Here is an 18,204-nt window from a genome sequence, read left to right on the forward strand (position 1 = left end):
CAGGAACAGCAGAAACTCTTGCAGAAACCAGAGATGGCATGGTGGCTCTGGAGGAGCTGCCAGAGGTCCATGGCTCAGGTGAGAGTCTGACCGGAGAACCACTAATGGGGCACTAAACACATTTATCCTTTGAGGAAAAACAAACTAAAATTATATTTGAGGTTCAACCAACACTTGACATGCAGCTAGAGTTGCAATGGACTGTTTAGATAAAAGTTGTGTTAAAATGGCTTAGTTAAAGTCCAGAGCAATATTAAATGGAGAGAAAATTGCTGTCATCTTATCCAATCTGACGGCTTTTGCCACACATTTTAAGAGTTTTATCTTTAAAGCACTATGAAAATCTTGAACCATTTTCCATCTACTCATGTTCTACTTTGTGTTGCTTCATCACATAAATTCCCAATGTAGTACATTAAAGTTTGTGGTTGCAATGAGAAAATATGGGTAAATTCAAAGAGAAGGAATAGTTAAGACAACAGATGAAAACAGTCCCATCTGTGAAAAAGAACCTTTTATTTAGTAACCACTCATTGAAATGCTGGACAATAAAATCTACTTTTCGTACAGAACAGTGCAAAAAAATCGGCTCGGCAGTCACACACGCACGCAGGGCAGTCAAATAGTAAATACAATCATTTAAGGACGGCTAGTTTTAACAAGCTGACCAATCCGAGCACAGTGTGTGACTGATGTGATTAGAAACACAGAAGGCCACTGGCAGATTGGACGTGACTCACGCTCCCCCGGTTTGTAAACACACACAACCCTGCAGAACCACACTACATACAAAATGCATCGTTTCCTGTTATTTTGACCATAATGAGGACCATATATAAAAAGAATGGAGGAAAAGAGTTCAGTGTTTGCATTGTCGTCTTCATCAGCAGCAGCACGTAAACACGCAGAGCGACAGTAACATCGATGATAGCAGCAGGAGGACAAGACGCTTCAGGACCACTCCATGTTGACCCAGCTGTGGATTGGCACGCGAGTGTCCCCCGCCTGGCTCCGACAGGCGGAGACATGCTCACCGACCGCCTGAGGAGCATCAGGCCACTGGCTGTTTCTTTTTCCAAACATGGACAAGATGCCAACAGAGAGAAAACAGGTGATAAGGCAGAAAGGATGAGCTGAGCTTCTCAAAGAAGACCCGACAGATTCAGAAGACGTAGATCTTGTCCCTCTGAACAGTGTCGAGGTCGTCGTCCATGGTCAGGAGGACCTACGAGGGGAAGACGAGAGGGATTCCAACATGTGTCGAGTGCTGCACTGGCTTCAAACCATCACCATTTTGTCCTGATTAGAAACAAGAAACAAAACCATACCAGGAAGGATCCAAACATAGCGATGGAGGACAGGAAATGCCAAATGTCGTGGTCGTCAAAGAACGACAGCAGGATGCAGTCTCTGTTGTGCTCGCGAGACTCTGCTGGAGTTTTCTGCAGCGGGAAAGAAAGCGACTAGGATTGGTGAATCGATTATGGAAATAAACGTCAACTAAATGAGCAGTCGATTAATCGTTAACTGGTTAATACAAACTCAAAAAAAGGCTATTTGCTGAAAAAACAACATATTTGAAGCAGAAGTTAATCCAAAACTGTACAAAATAATGTACACTGTGGATTTAATATTTAAAAAAAACAAAAAAACTCCTTTGTCTGTAAATATGTTTACAGAATTAAAGTCGTAAACATTTCATGTATTTCAAGTTCTGTTGAGAAAAACCTATCAGTGTTGGATATAAATTATTAATCGGCTTATCTATAGTCAACAGTTCAGCTCTGCACTGTACCGATGCAGAGTTGAGCCGCATCACTAAGATGTTAAAAGCATTTTTCCTTTGCTACAAATAATCAAGCGTACAACAGGATTTTAGCCAATAAAATGTTAATTTTGCTATTTTATAAAGGAAATAAATTGTTTATTTGTATTTCTAATATTGTATAAAAAGCCTAAGTGGTTCAACATATAATCTGCAGTGCTAATTTTTTTTTATCTGATTAAATGTGAAAATATTTGACAGAATAATCGATTTCTAAGATAATCAATAGTCGCAGCCCTAAAAGCAATTAGACATTTGTAGCCCATCTAGAGTACGTTTTATTCAATCATACATAAATAATCTGATCGGTGTGTTGCTGACCTGCCAGGTGCTGAGGCCCTGGAAAAAGAAGTAGAGTGCAAAGCCCCAGACCACCGCTGTGAAGAGAATACACACCACCGGCAGACACTTGATTCTCTCACCACTCCGGAGCTGAAGCGACAACAAAAGGGACAATAATGAAATATAATCTTGACATCTGACGCTGGCTGCGTTAATCCACACACACACACACCTTCATAATGATGTAGAAGGCAAAGTAGAGCAGCAGGTTGCAGATGGCGATGGCCAGCAGGTATGAGGCGAAGTCATTGGGTCGCTCTATGAGGCCGTAGGCAGCGCTGCGGAGAGCAAACAGCCAATCTGGATGAAGCTCCAGATTACAGCGCTTGATCAAAGTCAGACACGGTTGTTTACTTACAGAGACCAGTTGACTATATTACCCATCACAAGTAGAACCATACGGTCCTGGAAGGCAAAGAGAGAGGGGGGGAAGGTGCCAACATTTACCAACTGGTCAGTCCAGAGGTCATTAATAAATCCAACTATCTTTAATTGTTAATGTGATTTTTTTTTGCTGCAAAGTCTTTAGATCTCAACTCACAATGTACATGGGTCCACTGCACTGTCTGATGCAATCTGTGTAGATCACATAGACAATCCGGCGCATGATACCAGCATCTAGTGGACAAAATTACAAACAGGTAAGAGAATGAAATGTAAAAAAAAATAAGAAGTTTTACTGTATTTAGTTGAGGAAAAATAACTGATTATTGGGTGACAATTTTCAATGTTTAGTTTGCTGAAGAAAAAAAAAAACACCTGTGTATTATGCAATGCAAACACATTAGAACTAATCAAATGACCTTTGATTACGTACTTCAAGTGTCAGAATGAAACCTTTGCCCGAATGCTACATGTGGCTCACAAAGTGTGGCACAGGGACTTTGACACGCTGGATCACAAACTTCACTGAGATCACTGATCAGAGGCATTCAAGGGGGCAAAGGTAACTTTGGAGGAGCTGCAGAGAGCCACGGCTCAGGTAAAAAAAAAAAATCTGCCAGCAACTGTTAATTGTTCACTCCATGAATCTTTTTTTTTCTTTTTTTAATGGAAGAGTGTAAAACAGAAAGCAAATGCTGGGAGAAAGCTAGAAGTCCCACATTACACGGGAAACACGAATAAAGATCCTGAAGTCAGATGAGAGCAAAACTGGCAAGAGAAACCGGAATAGAAGGATTCAACTAAACCAGCTGGAGACTGTTGAAAAGTTCACCTTCAACAACTTCAATCACGTAAAATCTTAATGAAATGCTCTGAAGTTTATGATGGAGTGATAAAATGTGAAGTTATAGGAATAGATATTATCATTAAAAGCAGCAGTGTCAAACAAGCCTTTACTCAAAATATTAAATCTGCTGTTGCACTTTTTACCTGAAGGTATTTAATGTTTGAACATGTTAAATAAAAATAAAAGGAAACCCTAAAACTGGTTATGATCAATTTAAACAGACTAAATTTCACTGATCTTGAATCAAGTGTGTTTGGTTTCTTGCTGTGATCCTACCAAGTCGCCATCGGCCCATGTAGTAGAGCTGTGTGCTAAGGAGCAGAGTGGCCAGAATGTGGATCACGGAAAAAACGATCCAGAACACCATGTTTCCTCTCCCAAACACCTGCAAAGAAACAAAACAACAAATAAAATTCTACAACAACCCACAATAATCATTAAACAGCGCTGCTGCACACAATTAACAAGAGCTTCGCCGCAGCTCGTATGAGGTGCGTGTGTTTGTGAGCGTACCACTCCCAGCACAGAGAAAAAGATGACCGCAGCCAGGCAGGCGTAGGCGGTGTAGGCACTGGCGTTGATGTCGGGGTGTCTCTTCTGGTAGAGCTTCAGCATGCACAGCCCGGCGATCATGTACATGAAGGACGTGTCTGGAAAATATTGACACCGTTTTTTTTTTTGTTTTTTTTTTAACCAATTAAAATACTGGACATGGCTTAAAATGCAACTGATTGTTCAAATGTTTTCTTAAAGTAAACCTGCAGACTTAATCTTCCTGCTAAACTGTGACTAAACCGCAAATCAACCAGTTTTTGCCGATAAGCTGAATAAATCCATCTCACGCACACGCGCACACGCACACGCGCACACACACACACACACACACACACACACACACACACGGCAAGTCAGGAGTTAGAACTGGTCATGTTTCTTTATCAGACTTATTGCCAACTTTCAATAATTTACAATCATTGTGTGTGGCGGGATCTAGAGAAAACAAACATGAAATAGCAACAATAAATCCTCATGTCTCACCAAACTGGAAGTTAGTGTAGTTGGGACAGACATGATAGCACGCACTGAGCAAGCCCTCCATCATCAGAGCAGTTCCCATGGCATAATACACACCGAAATGCTTCGGGATGCCGCACTCCTGCAGAAGAAACAGAAAACGTGTTGAAACGACTATTTCAGCTCAGATATTACCTGTTTGACAGGAAGTGACATTAATAACATGTCACCTGTTGTGCTACAATATTAAACAGAACCTCAGGATGGAGGGATGTAGAGCATCAACAAACAGTTCCCTGCATCAAGAATCAGTTTGGTGGCAGGCGCCTCACCAGAGCGTTGAGGTCGTTGCGAAGCAACGCTCGACTGTGTGTGACGTCTCTCTTGAAGACAATGAGGAGGAAGAGGAGTCCCAGCATCACGTATCCAAGGTTACTGAGGATGTTGTTGAACGCACTGCACACACAAGGTTTAACACAGCCAGCTGAGCGTGTGTATTACTGCTGCAACAGTGGCAGCAAGAATAAACACACACCTCAGAGCTCCCAAAGGGTGAGCACACAGGAAGTTGTAGTAGCAGATGTCCTGGTTTCCTGTCACATTTACAACCTGAGGCCAAACATGAAATCACCATGAGAATGTTTCGAAGGCCGTTTGAGCAGCCATGTTTGTTTATCACCACCGCACCGTCTGATATGTGATGACCAGCTGGATGACCGGCAGCGCGTAGAACACCGCGATAGTGGCAATATTCCTGAGGAGAGAATAATTATTAGAACGTGATGCTAATTATCAGTCTACATTTTGATCTATGAAATGTTAACGAGGTAGCCATGGTGACCAAAGTGTCATGGATGAAACTGTTAAATAATTGATCTATACAAGGAGCTCTTTTTACCCTCGTCCAATTACATCAACCAGGGCTGAAACTATTAATCATTTTAATTGTGATTAATCAATTACTGAAATAATCAACCAATTTAGTAACTAATTATTGGTTAACTGGGGTATAAAGGCTCAAAAGGCCATTTGCTGAAATAATACAGAGTAATAATTAAGCCGAAACTGTCCCTATCAGAAAAATCTAATAGTCACAGAAAGTTATTACTAAAATAATTGCTAGTTGCACCCGTAATATTAACATGTGCCAGATCCTCTCTAAGGGTCCTTGCCTTGTGAAAATGTCCTGAGGATGTCCATAGTGTAAGAAACTTTTGCTTCTTAACAGTCGTGGCTGATTCAAGGACTTGATGCACTACCAGCGATCTGAGCGGTGAACTCACCAGAAGTAGATTTGGTATTTCTTGCTGAGGATCCTTTTGTCTTTGCGAGCCAGGTCAGACACACACAGGTACTTCTGTGATAAGGAGAATGAATCAGAAGTCATCAGGAGGGAAAAGAGGCAACACAGAAAGACAAACTCAGCCAGATTTGATGGTGAACATCAGTGAACACCAGATTCAAGTCTTACAAAGTTTCAACTGAATTCAGATCTGGGCCATGAACATGCTTTAATCTAACTAATTGACTCCATCTTTCTGTTCTCCAACAAACTAGTGAAAATGAATTGCACTCCTGCTGATTATTTTTACTTTGGTTAAATTTTAAAAGGTCAATTCATGCACTGGATTTACTTAAGAGTATTAGAGTAAAGAGGGATTGTAATGAAAGAAATAAAGCCATGTGTTGTTTTTCCTTCCACACTACTTTCTGTTGATCTACAGCATGTTTGTGTTGATGATGTGTACCTTGGTGCGGACAATGTTTTTATCCGAGTCGATATCCTCCAGCGTGTCGTAGTCGTCCTCCTCCACAGAACTTAAAGACTCCTGCCTGCTTCGTGCGACGCTGTCCAATGATCGCTCTGAACAGAAGAGTGATAAAGAGATGGCTTAGCCATCTGGATGTGGACTGTGAGCAATTTGGTGATTGGATCCGTAAAGGTATCGGGAAACTGATGCATAAGTGCTGAAATGTATCACAAATTTTTCAAAAAAGGATTTACGTTGGTACATTGAATCACTTCTCATTTAATTTGCATTGCATGGCAAAATATCTGGAGATAAAATATAAAATCTGGTGTGTGATTAGCATAGTGCTGATTAGTTTGGAGCAAATCTGGGGAGTGATTTGGGGAAGCTGTGTGGCAGGGTGTCACCAATGCGGATGGCTAAGTGATGAAGGTGATTGAGGAACGGTCGGCGTTTGAAAGGCTCCTGTCCTGATGAACAAACACAGAACAGCAGTGAGGGACCCGAGGTGCTCAGGGAAGCCGGCCGCTCGCCGTGCCACGGCGAGATGCTTCAAGGTGAGAATGATGAGGCGAAAAATAACAGATGCGTCTGCTGGAGCTCATACCCAAATAGCCATAGTTGTTGTCCGTTGATGTGGCGCTGTCAGTGATGGCCTCGGAGCTCAGGGTGCTGCCGTTGTCAGCTGGCAGAAGAAAATGTGTTGATTAAACAACCTCCACAAAAGCTAAGAGATTAGTAACAGATATCAGCCCCCGACTCACCAAAGGAGCCATATTCATACGGAGAGGCTGGAGTTTTGCCTGTGACAAAGATAAACACATTTTAAAAGCCAGAAGAGACTATTTTAAAACAAATCTCACACATTAAACACACTGGCACTGCTATAGTTATTAGTTTCTCCGTATCCCTCACTGATAACACATGGCACATGAGCTGTTAGTCCAAAACACACAAGACACAACAGATGTGCAAACACTGTGTGTGACAGATGGCACAAAGAAGGTACAGTTTATGCTGCATTGACAATGGACTGCAGGAATTGTGGGCTTTCTCATGCAAATCTTGCCAGCAAACACTAGTGAACGAAACAGAAACACACTGAGAGGCAATTTTGAACTCCAGACACGCATAAGCGTGAATCCTTTTTCTCAACTGTAGTCTCCATAAATCTGCAGCATTGTCATAATTTTAATAGCTCCTGATAATGTGCATTAGCCATCGGTCAAACCTGTAAAGCACAGAGGAGAGCTTGCATCCTTATCTGTTTGAGGTCATAAAATGAAACTCTTGGAACCGTGCTGCAGTCGTGCTAATGCACAGTTCACAGAGCTCAGCAGCCAATCAGGCGCTTCCTTTCAACAGAGGATGCTTAACCTCCGTCGAGGTTAGGTGTGCAAAAGCGAATGCATGCAGAGCGACTGCAGACAAGCAAAACAAGTGTGAGAAAGAGCAGGAAGTGCACAATAAGAGTGACTGTGTCGTTATACCGTCGCCGTTCTTCCCAAGAAGGGAGGCTGAAGCGCACAGGGAGAGAAGGTCAAAGACACAATGAGTAACAATAACATTCAGTGCTATATTTAAAAGAAAAATTTAGAAATTGGTTAAGATATTTCAGATAACTATGTATTTATAAGATAAATAAAATAATAAAAAAAAAGAGATCAGCTAGCTGCTTGGCTACCTGTCTCAGCAGGCGACGTGTCAGGGGGGTTCGGAAACATTTCTCTCCTTTTCATTCTGAAGAAAAACAAAAATCATTAAAATTGTGTTCAACATAGTTTCCTTCATTGTGTGCAGATTCAGTCATCGAGAAGTGATGACTGGAGACTTTCAGGTAATAATTCACATCTTTGATCAGGTTTATGTCACTACAACAGCTAATTGCTATATTTAGATATAACTCATGCCACTTGTGAAAAAAACTGTTAAGTCTTCCTGGCTATCTAGGGAAATAGAGGAGTTAGATTATTACAGCTAAGAAAACAGACACCAACATCTAGAAAGAGACATCACCCAGTGTCTTCTGATTTTCTTATTAAAGTCAACTATGTGAATGTTGATAAAGTCTTTCAGGCAGCCTTCATTACTCCAGTTCAGAGAGTACATGCTGAGGAAGCCGAGTAATTATGATTTAGTCAGTACACTTATGTGTATTTTTAGGCCACTTTCATTTGTGAGTTACAATAAGGCACTCAAATGTTATTAAGTAGCAATAATTAATCAACTAGAATTACTTCTTCGTAGGATTGAGCCAAAAATATATTTCAAACTTGAGCCCAACTTTTTAAAATGCGATTTAGATCTCTATGAACTCATCAAGCAGTTGATTAACAGATGCTTCGGGAGCTGAAACGAGTGAAAAATGTTACCGTTTGTTTTCCACGCAGGCAACCAGCAGAGTCAACACGTAGAACGACAGGAAGATCCCCAGACAGAACAGCATGCCGATCACATACTTCTCAGCTGTGAGGGAAAACACACACACTCAATCTAAAGCCAACGAGACATTTCATTTCCTTGTCCCGCTTCTAACTATTATTTAGCAATGCTCAGTATTTTGTCTAGCAAAGATAAAAGACGAAGATCTTGAATGTAGTTTCCATAACGTATCTTAATATGTTGCCGTTCCATTAGAGATTGTGTGCAACAAAATCTATAAACAGGTGTGTAAAAGTGACCGTTGCTTTATTAACATATGTGGCTTACAGTTAATGGCAGGTGAGACCACCACGTCCAGGTCCTTGGTGCGGTTACCAGCATCAATTAGTTCATCAGGCTGCAAGGGGTAGAAACGCAGCGGGCCGCCGCATGCCTCGTCCTCCGTTTTCACCACTACTACTACATAGAAACTGTTGCTAGGAAAATCCTTTCTCTGAATTAAAAAAAAAAAGCGACACACAGAGATATTATGTGATCTTTGTCACAATGGTTGGTGAAAAATGATGTTGAATTTAGTGTAATGTTAAAAAGCAAATACCTGCACAGTGATGGCACCTTTTTTTGTCATAGTCTGATACATCCCAATAAAGGCCACATTGTTGTCCAGGTCATAGACTGGACACTACAAGGAGAGGAATGAGAAAATCAAATGCTTCCTGCATTCAAATGTTACATTAAAAAGACAATTACATTGAAAAGGCAAAAAAAAAACATTGAGAAAAACGTTTTTCACTGTTTTGATAACATAAAATTAATGTTAAAAGTGAAACAAAATTATGCAGTGCCTCTATGGTGACCTCTAGTGGTCTAGAAATGCTACAACTGTCAAAAACACAAATGGAAAACAGAGGGCGGCGTCTGCTGCGAAAAGGAAAACATAGAAAGGAGGTAGAGAAAATACACAGAACGCATGGCAGCCCCCAACTATATACCTGGATGTCCTGGACAGACATGACGGAGCAGGGGAAGTTCACGTCTGAGTTGACTTTGACGATGACAGTATCCACCCCGTCAGGAAAGACATACTTAAAAAACTGGGAGAAAAGAAGGAGACATAAACCAGAATTAGAGAGCAGATGAATGGAGTCACTCTGTGGTTATCTGATATAAGAGCTGTAGCCTGATCCATGCTGGTAAGATTACATTTTATAATGTGCCTCAGTGAATAGCAGGCCTTCTAAATGCCATCATACAAAAACATTTTAACATGACTTTGAAAAAGAGAATAAGTGTTCTTATCCAATTGCACTACATGTCTGGTTGAAGATGCAGCTTAATTATGTCTTGCACGTAAACCCAGAAACTGAAATTTCCAGGTTTTGGAATAGACATGCTTTTTAGGTTCCACTAAAGATTGGATTTATAGATGGGGAGAGTCACAGAAGACTGGTGAAGATTCACATGTTTACCTATGTTAGAGAACGTCAGGATTCACCTGAGAGCAAATTGCCAATTCAGGATTGATTTAGAAAAATAAAAGTCTAATGAAAATGAATATAAATATATTTTAAATATTATGACATGTTTCAGGATTTTGCACGTTATGACCTGTATAACGTAAGCTTAGATGTTGTGGAGGTTGAGACTATTCAACAAAGACCCAAGTCACACATTTTGGTCAACAAGACAAGCAATTAAAAATGTGTAAAGTAGCAGAAAATTGTAAATAATCACTTGCATGAGCGTGCAAAAGCTTCTGTAACTTGTTCAAAGAAATTGGAAACTGATTTTTCTCAGATTCTAATTTGTGAAGATGGAACAAGTACTTTTGAGATTTTCAATTCTAATCTGAGAAATGTACCAAAAACAGGCAAAAGCTAATAATCCATATAGAGCAGAAACAACTGGACCTGCATGTGCTGCCTTACACATCTATCACACAGTTAAAGATGAACACTAATGGGAAAGACCTGAAAGCACCATCCACCAATACAGTATGACATATTATGTTCGTCACTACAATAAAGAAACAAAGCAGCAGCAGCACTTTGCAAAACCAGTAAAATGAATTAAACTGTTCCATTAACTTTTACTTATTGCATGACAGGAGTCAAACAAAATGTTTCCTTTTAGAACCACACTCCTGCCCAAATAAACCATGAATTGATAATTGAAAAAGGACAGTTTAATTTGTTGCATGGAGTACATTTTTACAGTTAACTTTAGCGACATGAGGGAGTGGCGTCATGGTGACGTGTGGTTTATGTGACCATCGTTTCAGAAGAGAAGAGTCAGGAGATATAGATTTAACTTACATTTCAGACATTTGCTTAGATAGCAGAATCACTACACTGAAGCTGCTCAGTATTTTAGTCTTCTTAATGTATTTTTTTACTTTTTATGGTAGAGATTACCATTCCTCCTTGACCATAGATTAAACTTTTTTGAAGTGTTTTTTTTTGTGTGTGTGTGTGTGTGTGCCAAAAACTAGAAATCTTTGGCACACAAGGACAGAAACTTACATTGCAAAATGTAACTTCCTGTCTTTTGTTTTTATTTGTCTTACATTCACTCCACCCATGCTGATACTTTATCTGTTAAGGACATTGCTATGACTACAGTAAATATAATTTTGGAGAGCGACAGTCATTATTCCGAACGCAACGCTGGGTTACCTGAGGTTGGGAAGGTGATGCTGCGAAGCTGAATTTCCTGTCTGTCCTGTAATCGAGTTAAATATAGCATGTCAGGCATACCAGGAGCTGTTTGTTGACACCGAGACATAGAGCTAAGATCTAAGTCGTATAGCTTACTGCAGGGTGAAACTTTCCACACGGCTCACTCGCAACTGGAAGTTTGTCTCCTGGCTCGAGAGGGTGGACACGTCCACAAAGAAGTACTGGGTCTCGGATGCGGCTCGAGTTGGAGGCTGGCACAAGGTTCTGCCCACGTGTTTGTACGGGTACTTCCTCTGATAGCTGAAGGGCAAGACGCACAGGAACACGTGCTGATAAACACAGAGGATAACACGGCTTCCATTTACCTCAAAGACCAGCTTTGAGGTAAATATAAATGTATTTTATTTTACAAACTGATAAGATATTTTAAGTGAGAAATAAAGGATATATTCCAATAGTGTATCATTAAGTTTTATAGTATGTAGATAAATAATTGATAACCAAAACCACCTTTGTTGCAAATTCCCATACAACACACAAACCACGTCATACAATGACAGACAGGAAAATATTCTAAAGTTTCTCATTGCCAGTAACACAGGTTCCTCATATCTGTCCTGGTGGCTTCCAAGTGGAGGAACTGAAAGTTCAAAGTTTGTTAATGAGCCGTTGGAACATTGTCTGTCCATGAGGGCGCAACAGCAAAAGGGCGACAAGGTAATTCTGATGTTGCACAACCAAAAGGCACAAGACAAAGATCAAATACGGAAACTGCTGAGGGAGGCATAAAAGGTCCTGAACTCCAAACACATCACAAACTCCCCCGATTACTTGATGAGTGCACACTAATCTCTAGCAGGAGAAACCAACTGTTTTCCTTTTACAAAATACAGTCCTTTGCAGAGGTTTTCATCTTATCTTGCCTTTTGTCATGTCACAAACACAAGCTTAACCTTATTATTTCAGGATTATGGCTAATAGACCACAGTCCTGCACATTTGTGAAGTTAAAAGAAGAGGGTTTTAAAAGATTTCTACTATTAAAAATCCAAAATGTTTGACATGGTTACACTGAAATTCTTAAAATAAAAACCAGTGTATCCAAATGCCTTCAAAAATCACCTTACATGTAAACAGAGTAGAGAAATTTAGGAAACAAAATGCAACATGAAGACCAACAAACAGCAGACAGATCAAGGGTGACTTTGTGAAGACTTTTGAAAAAACACTTATGAGAAGCACAGGTCGCGTTTACAGTGTTTCATCATATGACCTGAAGTCATAATCACAGAGAGGATTTCTGTAAATGAAGTGGATGTCCTTAAAGAGTGCACTGTCTTCAAATGATTTTTTGTTTTGGTGAAAAAAAGTAAATGTGGGTACCATGATCTTAAAGTTAATAAACTTAGAAAAGTGAGAATTACTCACAGGCCCCTGAGAATGAGGGGGACTTGAAAAGACATCACAGCTTGCTTTTGCCGAATAACAAACAGAATAGGACTCTCCAGATGCTGCTGCATCACGTCTACAGTCACGCGCACCCCCTCTGTCTGAAAGTCAAACAAAAGTAACAAGGAAAGGATTAAATCACCAAATCATTACCTGGACACCATATTCTAAGATGCAAAGAAGGAAACTCACCTTATTTCTGGAGATGGTGTGGTTGAACGCATAGATGGTCTGGTTATTGCTTTTAACCGTGTCATTATAGGTCACATCAAACTCTGCATTCTTTTGTCTCACAAATTTATTCTCTCCAAGCGCCCCAGCACCGCACACTAACTGGGTCACACAGAACCAGAACAAAGCTGCCAGCCCTGGCCGTATCCAGCGAGGCGCAGGAAAACAGCTGCTTTTAAGACGACATTTCCAGTAGCTCCTTAACACCATTTTGTCCGACACCGTCTTCCTCAACCGAAAACCGACCACTAAGCTTATTGCAGCTTGTATGGCAAAGCAAATAAATAACCCCACCCCATTAAGGAGCAGTTAAACCGAGATGTCCTGATGAACCGGGCCACTTCCACACTGACAAAGAGCAGAAGCACCAGCTGCTGCAAGCTACTTGACCAACTAAACACAGCGAAATGTTCGAGCGACAGACTTGTTCTCAGTCAGTTCGGCACTGACAACAACTTCTGAGCTAGCAGCTATACAACCAGAAACACAAAACTCAAGACGACGACGCAACAATGACCCTCCGTTTCTCTATCTGGAGAGCTGTGCTAACAGCTCGCAAGTTAGGACGCCAGGATAGAATCACCGCGGATACTAAGTCGGTTAGAAAAGAGAGTCAGAATACAGAACCGCGCATTACAGCTAACTAATTCTGCCCTCCTTCTTAACTCGTATTCACGTCTACGTTAAAAGACGCCAGCACCAGACCGGTCAGCACCAGGTGAAAATATTTGTCGTCTAAAAGCTGTGCACACTACGAAAAATCCGTTCCATTAGCGAACCCCCCTCCTCCACGCTCTAACAGTAAACAAAACGCCACGCGACGTAATGACGTCACTGCGGAACAACTTCACGATTGGAAATTGACAAGCCAACAATTTAATTTAATTTAAATCAACTTAATTTAATTGAAGAATGAACTTGCTTAAGCTTATTCAAATGAAATTAAACAAAGGCACATAAAGTAATGAATCAAAATAACATTTAGCTTAATGTAAACCAACAACAAAAATCCATCAGTCATATTAAATAAACTTCAAAAATTAATTTGATCTATAAAATTACAGGGTACAAAAGTATGAGTAAAAATATATTTAATTAATATGACTTCTATTAATTTACATTTAAAATAAAAAATACAGAAAACTAATATAAATTCAAATTAAATAAAGTTGAATAAGTGCACAACAATACATATTGCGAATCCATAAATATATTTAAATATCCATATATATATATATATATATATATATATATATATATATATATATATATATATATATACTTCAAAAAAATTGTTTAAAAGTTTGTTGATGGTTTGAAATTGTATTTCATGATGATTCAAGATTCACTGGTTTTTGTTTGTATTCTGTTTGTATCTTATCTTCAGTGAAGGCATCAATTAAAATTCTAGATCAAAGAATTTCATTAAACTACGAAATATGCATTGGGGTATTCTATGATAGAAGGTCTTAATCGAATGACAAAACTGACTTAAGAAATCTGTCTGCTCCAGTTCTTTGCTTTATGCATGCGATATTCCTCTTTGTAACAAGATTGAACGGAAAAGTGTTTATGACTGCCAGTTGCTGTTATGAAACAATACTCATTAACAGTTATATGGAAATGTTCTTGTTTAGGTTTGGTTAATAGCAAATGGCTGCTTTGTGCAGTCAAAATTGGTGCAAGAACTCATATCTACCAATAGATGGCGGTGTCTACAACTTGGTTAGGGAGTCATGAACTACAGCAGGTTAGAATTGCAACAACAAATGAATGCTTATAAATGTTATTTGTACATATAATATATATAAATGTTGTCTTTTTATTTATTTTAATTTCTTTTACATGGATCAAATACTTGATTTCGTGGTATCAGAATTCTATCTATCTATCTATCTATCTATCTATCTATCTATCTATCTATCTATCTATCTATCTATCTATCTATCTATCTATCTATCTATCTATCTATCTATCTATCTATCTATCTATCTATCTATCTATCTACTAAATGCCAAAACATTTAACAAAGCACCATTGAAAAGATCCCCTCCCATCCCTCCCCACGAATGTCAAGGCCGTTTCTTTGCACACTAGTCACGTTTGCCTCCAAAGCGAAGGTTTTGAAGATAGTCCGTATATTCGTGGTTCCATAAGTATCAATGAAACAGTATTTGTTCCGTTTTATCTGATTTATCTGTGTGTAAATGCATGGATTACTGATTTGTCCCACAATAGTCGTGCTGAACTGACCGCCTTAGTCTGTGAATACTTCCTTGTTTAAATATTTCTTTTGTCTCAGTGGAGTTTAATATTTTCATTAGCTGCATTGATTAATTTAGTCTTTGTGCTGTTAACATGGCGTATACCTTTAAAGCTTCAGGAAGCCCTCTGATCGCACATAGCGCAGCACTTTTGTAAGGAATCACTGAATCATGGGAACCAAAGTGATAATGCGCACTTCTCTGTCTCCACGGCAACCAAAATACGTTTTCGTGGATGAAGTCATTTGTTACGCCGATCGTTGCCATGGCTACAACCTAGAGAGGGCGCTGCGGAGGAGCCCTTCACGTAAAATGACGCAGGGCGGGGGCGTGCCCGCGATGCGCGCTGCGCAGGGCTGCTTGTTGTTCCCGCAGAGAGGCGAGAAGATGGCGGCCGTGTCTAGCGGAGGTGCTGCTGGGTCCGCTGCGGCTGCAATTACGCACCCTGCCCGACCGACCCACGCAGGAATGGTCTCCCAGAACCGGGCCCCGCCGTCCTCTGGGATCAACCCCAATGGTCGTACCACCACGGCCACCGGGTGCATCACTAATCCCGGGCACACTTCGGCCACCAGGCCCCCTCCAGCCCGAGTGGGCCACTACGAAATCGAGCGGACCATCGGCAAGGGAAATTTCGCGGTTGTTAAACTAGCCACACACATCATCACTAAAGCAAAGGTAAGACGAGTCCCTTATCTACGCTATAGAAAAACAATTAGAAGTTGTCAGTGATTTATTTAAAGCTTTTTAAACATGAACTCGGAATGACGCTGGGGCCTCCATACTCCGGAGACTGAACAACCAGTGTTCGCTCTGGTGCCACCGCAGCCCGGAGTACTGGGGGTCCGTTCGACCCGGGCATCACCTTCAGCTGATGGATATGTAGACTCTCCTGGCCTAATATAATATCTCCAGGACGTTAATGCTTTGTTTGTATTATCAACTTAAGAACTGAAAAGGCCTGTGTTTTAAGAGAACAGACAGAAGGGTATTGACGAAGGAGGATAAAGAATAGAGAGATATTTTGATGTTACTAGCTTTAGCTCGAATTTAGCTATTTCGAAATATTTTGGATGTTAACTAAACCTAACTATGACAAGAAAGAAGGCAGATGAAAAAGTACTGCTGCAGAACTATAGACTAACAACAATTCTATTAAGTTAGTGTTGCCCAAATATGGATACCCAATCCCTGTAAGCTTTGTCGGGAAATTCAGAAAACTAAACTCTATAAACCTATAGCTGAGTCAAATGCCGTAGAGTTGTGCTGCAGATTTCTTCACTCGGTATGGTTACTTGTTTTCATCCGGTGTTTCACGTCTGGAAAGTTTCTTACGCCTTTTTTCATCGAAACGCAACCGGTTTGACGGAGCTACTCTTCATCTCTGTGTATCAAGTTTTGTGGTATTTAGATTTCTCTGTTAATAACTGCATGGCATTTCCATTGACCCCCGCACCCCCCACCCCACTCGGACAAGAAAACACCGACAGTGACAAAAAAAAAAAAAAAAAATAGTGGTTTTCAAAAGAAAGCGCATACATGGATGCTTCTGCGAATATGTGGGCGCTACTTAGCATACTTCTTACACTGGATGATTGCCACATTGACAGAATCGTACTACTGTAAACAAATGAAAGCCATGAGAGGAAAAAAAAAAAAGTCACTTCTCTGGAAGATCCCATTGAGCTTCAGATCAGCCACCCCTTTTTTAAGTGAACTGTTTTTATTTTGTGGTTCAAGGAATGTATTGATTTGAAACCAGTAATTGTTGTTTCACAAGAGGTACAGAAGGTTCACATACTCTGAAGCTTTGTTTGCCCAATTGATTATGTTGTGACCAAGCCATCGGTTTGAGTTGCAGAATCATTTAAATTTGACACAATAAAACAGAAGCACCAGTACAATAATCTTATAATAGCCACCTTAGTGAAGTTCAGAAGATTTTAGCAAGATGTTTGGGAAAACTTAAAAATAAACCATGTATTTTTAGATTATGTGTTAAAGATCCACAATTAATGTAGAGTTTAAAAATCTGATGAAGTGGAAGGTAACATGCTTTATTTGCGTAAGTGAGGATAATCTTATAAATCCTTTATTTATTTATATTTATTTTATTTAAAACTACTACCTCTATCAAAGATCTGGCTGCTCATGTTTTCTAGGTGTTTGAATAAAAAAAGTCTGAATCACACAAAGTGACCAGGTAAACTTAAAAGAAGGCCGCTAATCTGCATCAATCACATCATCATTACATCTCGCATAAACAAAACAAAACAAAAAATGTGAAATACAATAGCATAAACCACAAGATGCCCGTGTGAACAGGTTCGTTCCACTTTTTGAACAAGATCATTAAATCTTAGAATGCAGGTGCAATGAATATTGGGACTACAAACCTACAGCCCTGTCCCCTTTAGTGTTTATCTTTGATAACATGCCCCGATCAAATTATCTCAAGGTCCTGGTGGTGACTTACTGACCAAAACCTGATTTTGGCCAGTAAGAGATGCGTGGTCATGCAGTGATGCTGCATGACCATGCAGTGCTTTTAAACGTTTAAACTGGAACCTTGGATTCTATTCTGTATTGTACAGGGAACCAGTGCAGAGAGTTGACGTAGCTTGGAGGATCTTGTCAAAAGCTCATCTGCTGCAATTTGGAAATGATGCAGTTGACCCGGAGAAATGTCAATCAGACAAGTAAAGAACTACATTAATCTTTCCATTAAGTTAAGGCATGTAGATATTGGTTAATAGCTCTCAGTTTATTTGACTTTTTTATGTGTGAATCACACAATAAATCGAAAGTCAGCAGTCTGTAGAAACTACCGTAGGTTTTCAGTAATAGTGAGTGACAATCTACGAGTAGCTCAAAAAAGAGGCTCAGGTTTCTCATCAGCGAACAGCCAGTGTTTTATTTCTGTAGAATTTAACTTTCATGATGCGCAGTATTTACATTTAGAAAACGTTGGGTATCATCAGCATAGCAGTGAGAGGGTAATTATCCCAAAGGGAAATTAAATGCTGTAACTCAAGTTT

The 18,204-nt window shown here is 40.0% G+C and overlaps 2 protein-coding genes across 7 annotated transcripts in view; one reads left to right on the forward strand and one right to left on the reverse strand.

Annotated features, from left to right (window-relative positions):
- Window positions 1-499: 499 nt before the first annotated feature.
- On the reverse strand, window positions 500-13,704 carry sidt2 (SID1 transmembrane family, member 2). 4 transcript variants are annotated; one of them, XM_014980782.2, is made up of 27 exons: window positions 12,864-13,704; window positions 12,651-12,772; window positions 11,359-11,523; window positions 11,221-11,266; window positions 9,538-9,639; window positions 9,144-9,227; window positions 8,873-9,038; window positions 8,536-8,629; window positions 7,848-7,903; window positions 7,654-7,680; window positions 6,928-6,966; window positions 6,771-6,848; window positions 6,571-6,633; window positions 6,161-6,276; window positions 5,696-5,769; window positions 5,100-5,166; window positions 4,948-5,021; window positions 4,745-4,868; window positions 4,437-4,554; window positions 3,912-4,048; window positions 3,675-3,783; window positions 2,709-2,785; window positions 2,526-2,572; window positions 2,340-2,445; window positions 2,147-2,257; window positions 1,329-1,442; window positions 500-1,225 (listed from the first exon to the last, which is right to left on the reverse strand). In XM_014980782.2, the coding sequence occupies exons 1-27, from the start codon at window positions 13,110-13,112 to the stop codon at window positions 1,163-1,165; spliced, it is 2,628 nt and encodes an 875-aa protein (XP_014836268.1). In that variant the 5' UTR covers window positions 13,113-13,704; the 3' UTR covers window positions 500-1,162. The 4 variants fall into 4 exon arrangements, with proteins under 4 accessions (XP_014836268.1, XP_014836269.1, XP_014836270.1 ...); XM_014980783.2 differs by lacking the exon at window positions 7,654-7,680; XM_014980784.2 differs by lacking the exon at window positions 6,571-6,633 and having other exon boundaries at window positions 12,864-13,703.
- A 1,697-nt stretch (window positions 13,705-15,401) lies between these two features.
- The window catches only part of sik3 (SIK family kinase 3), a 50,397-nt gene continuing 47,594 nt past the window's right edge, over window positions 15,402-18,204 (forward strand). For 2 of the 3 annotated variants that reach the window (XM_088011764.1, XM_088011765.1), the window contains exon 1: window positions 15,403-15,844. In XM_088011764.1, coding sequence (XP_087867890.1) covers window positions 15,479-15,844 — 366 coding nt within the window. In that variant the 5' untranslated portion in view covers window positions 15,403-15,478. Of the gene's footprint in view, window positions 15,845-18,204 lie in introns of all 3 variants that reach the window. The other variant, XM_088011766.1, reaches the window with a different exon arrangement.

The sequence above is a fragment of the Poecilia mexicana genome, unplaced genomic scaffold (assembly GCF_051168715.1).
Source record: "Poecilia mexicana isolate PSO_F unplaced genomic scaffold, ASM5116871v1 scaffold_13, whole genome shotgun sequence".
Classification (NCBI taxonomy): Eukaryota; Metazoa; Chordata; class Actinopteri; order Cyprinodontiformes; family Poeciliidae; genus Poecilia; species Poecilia mexicana.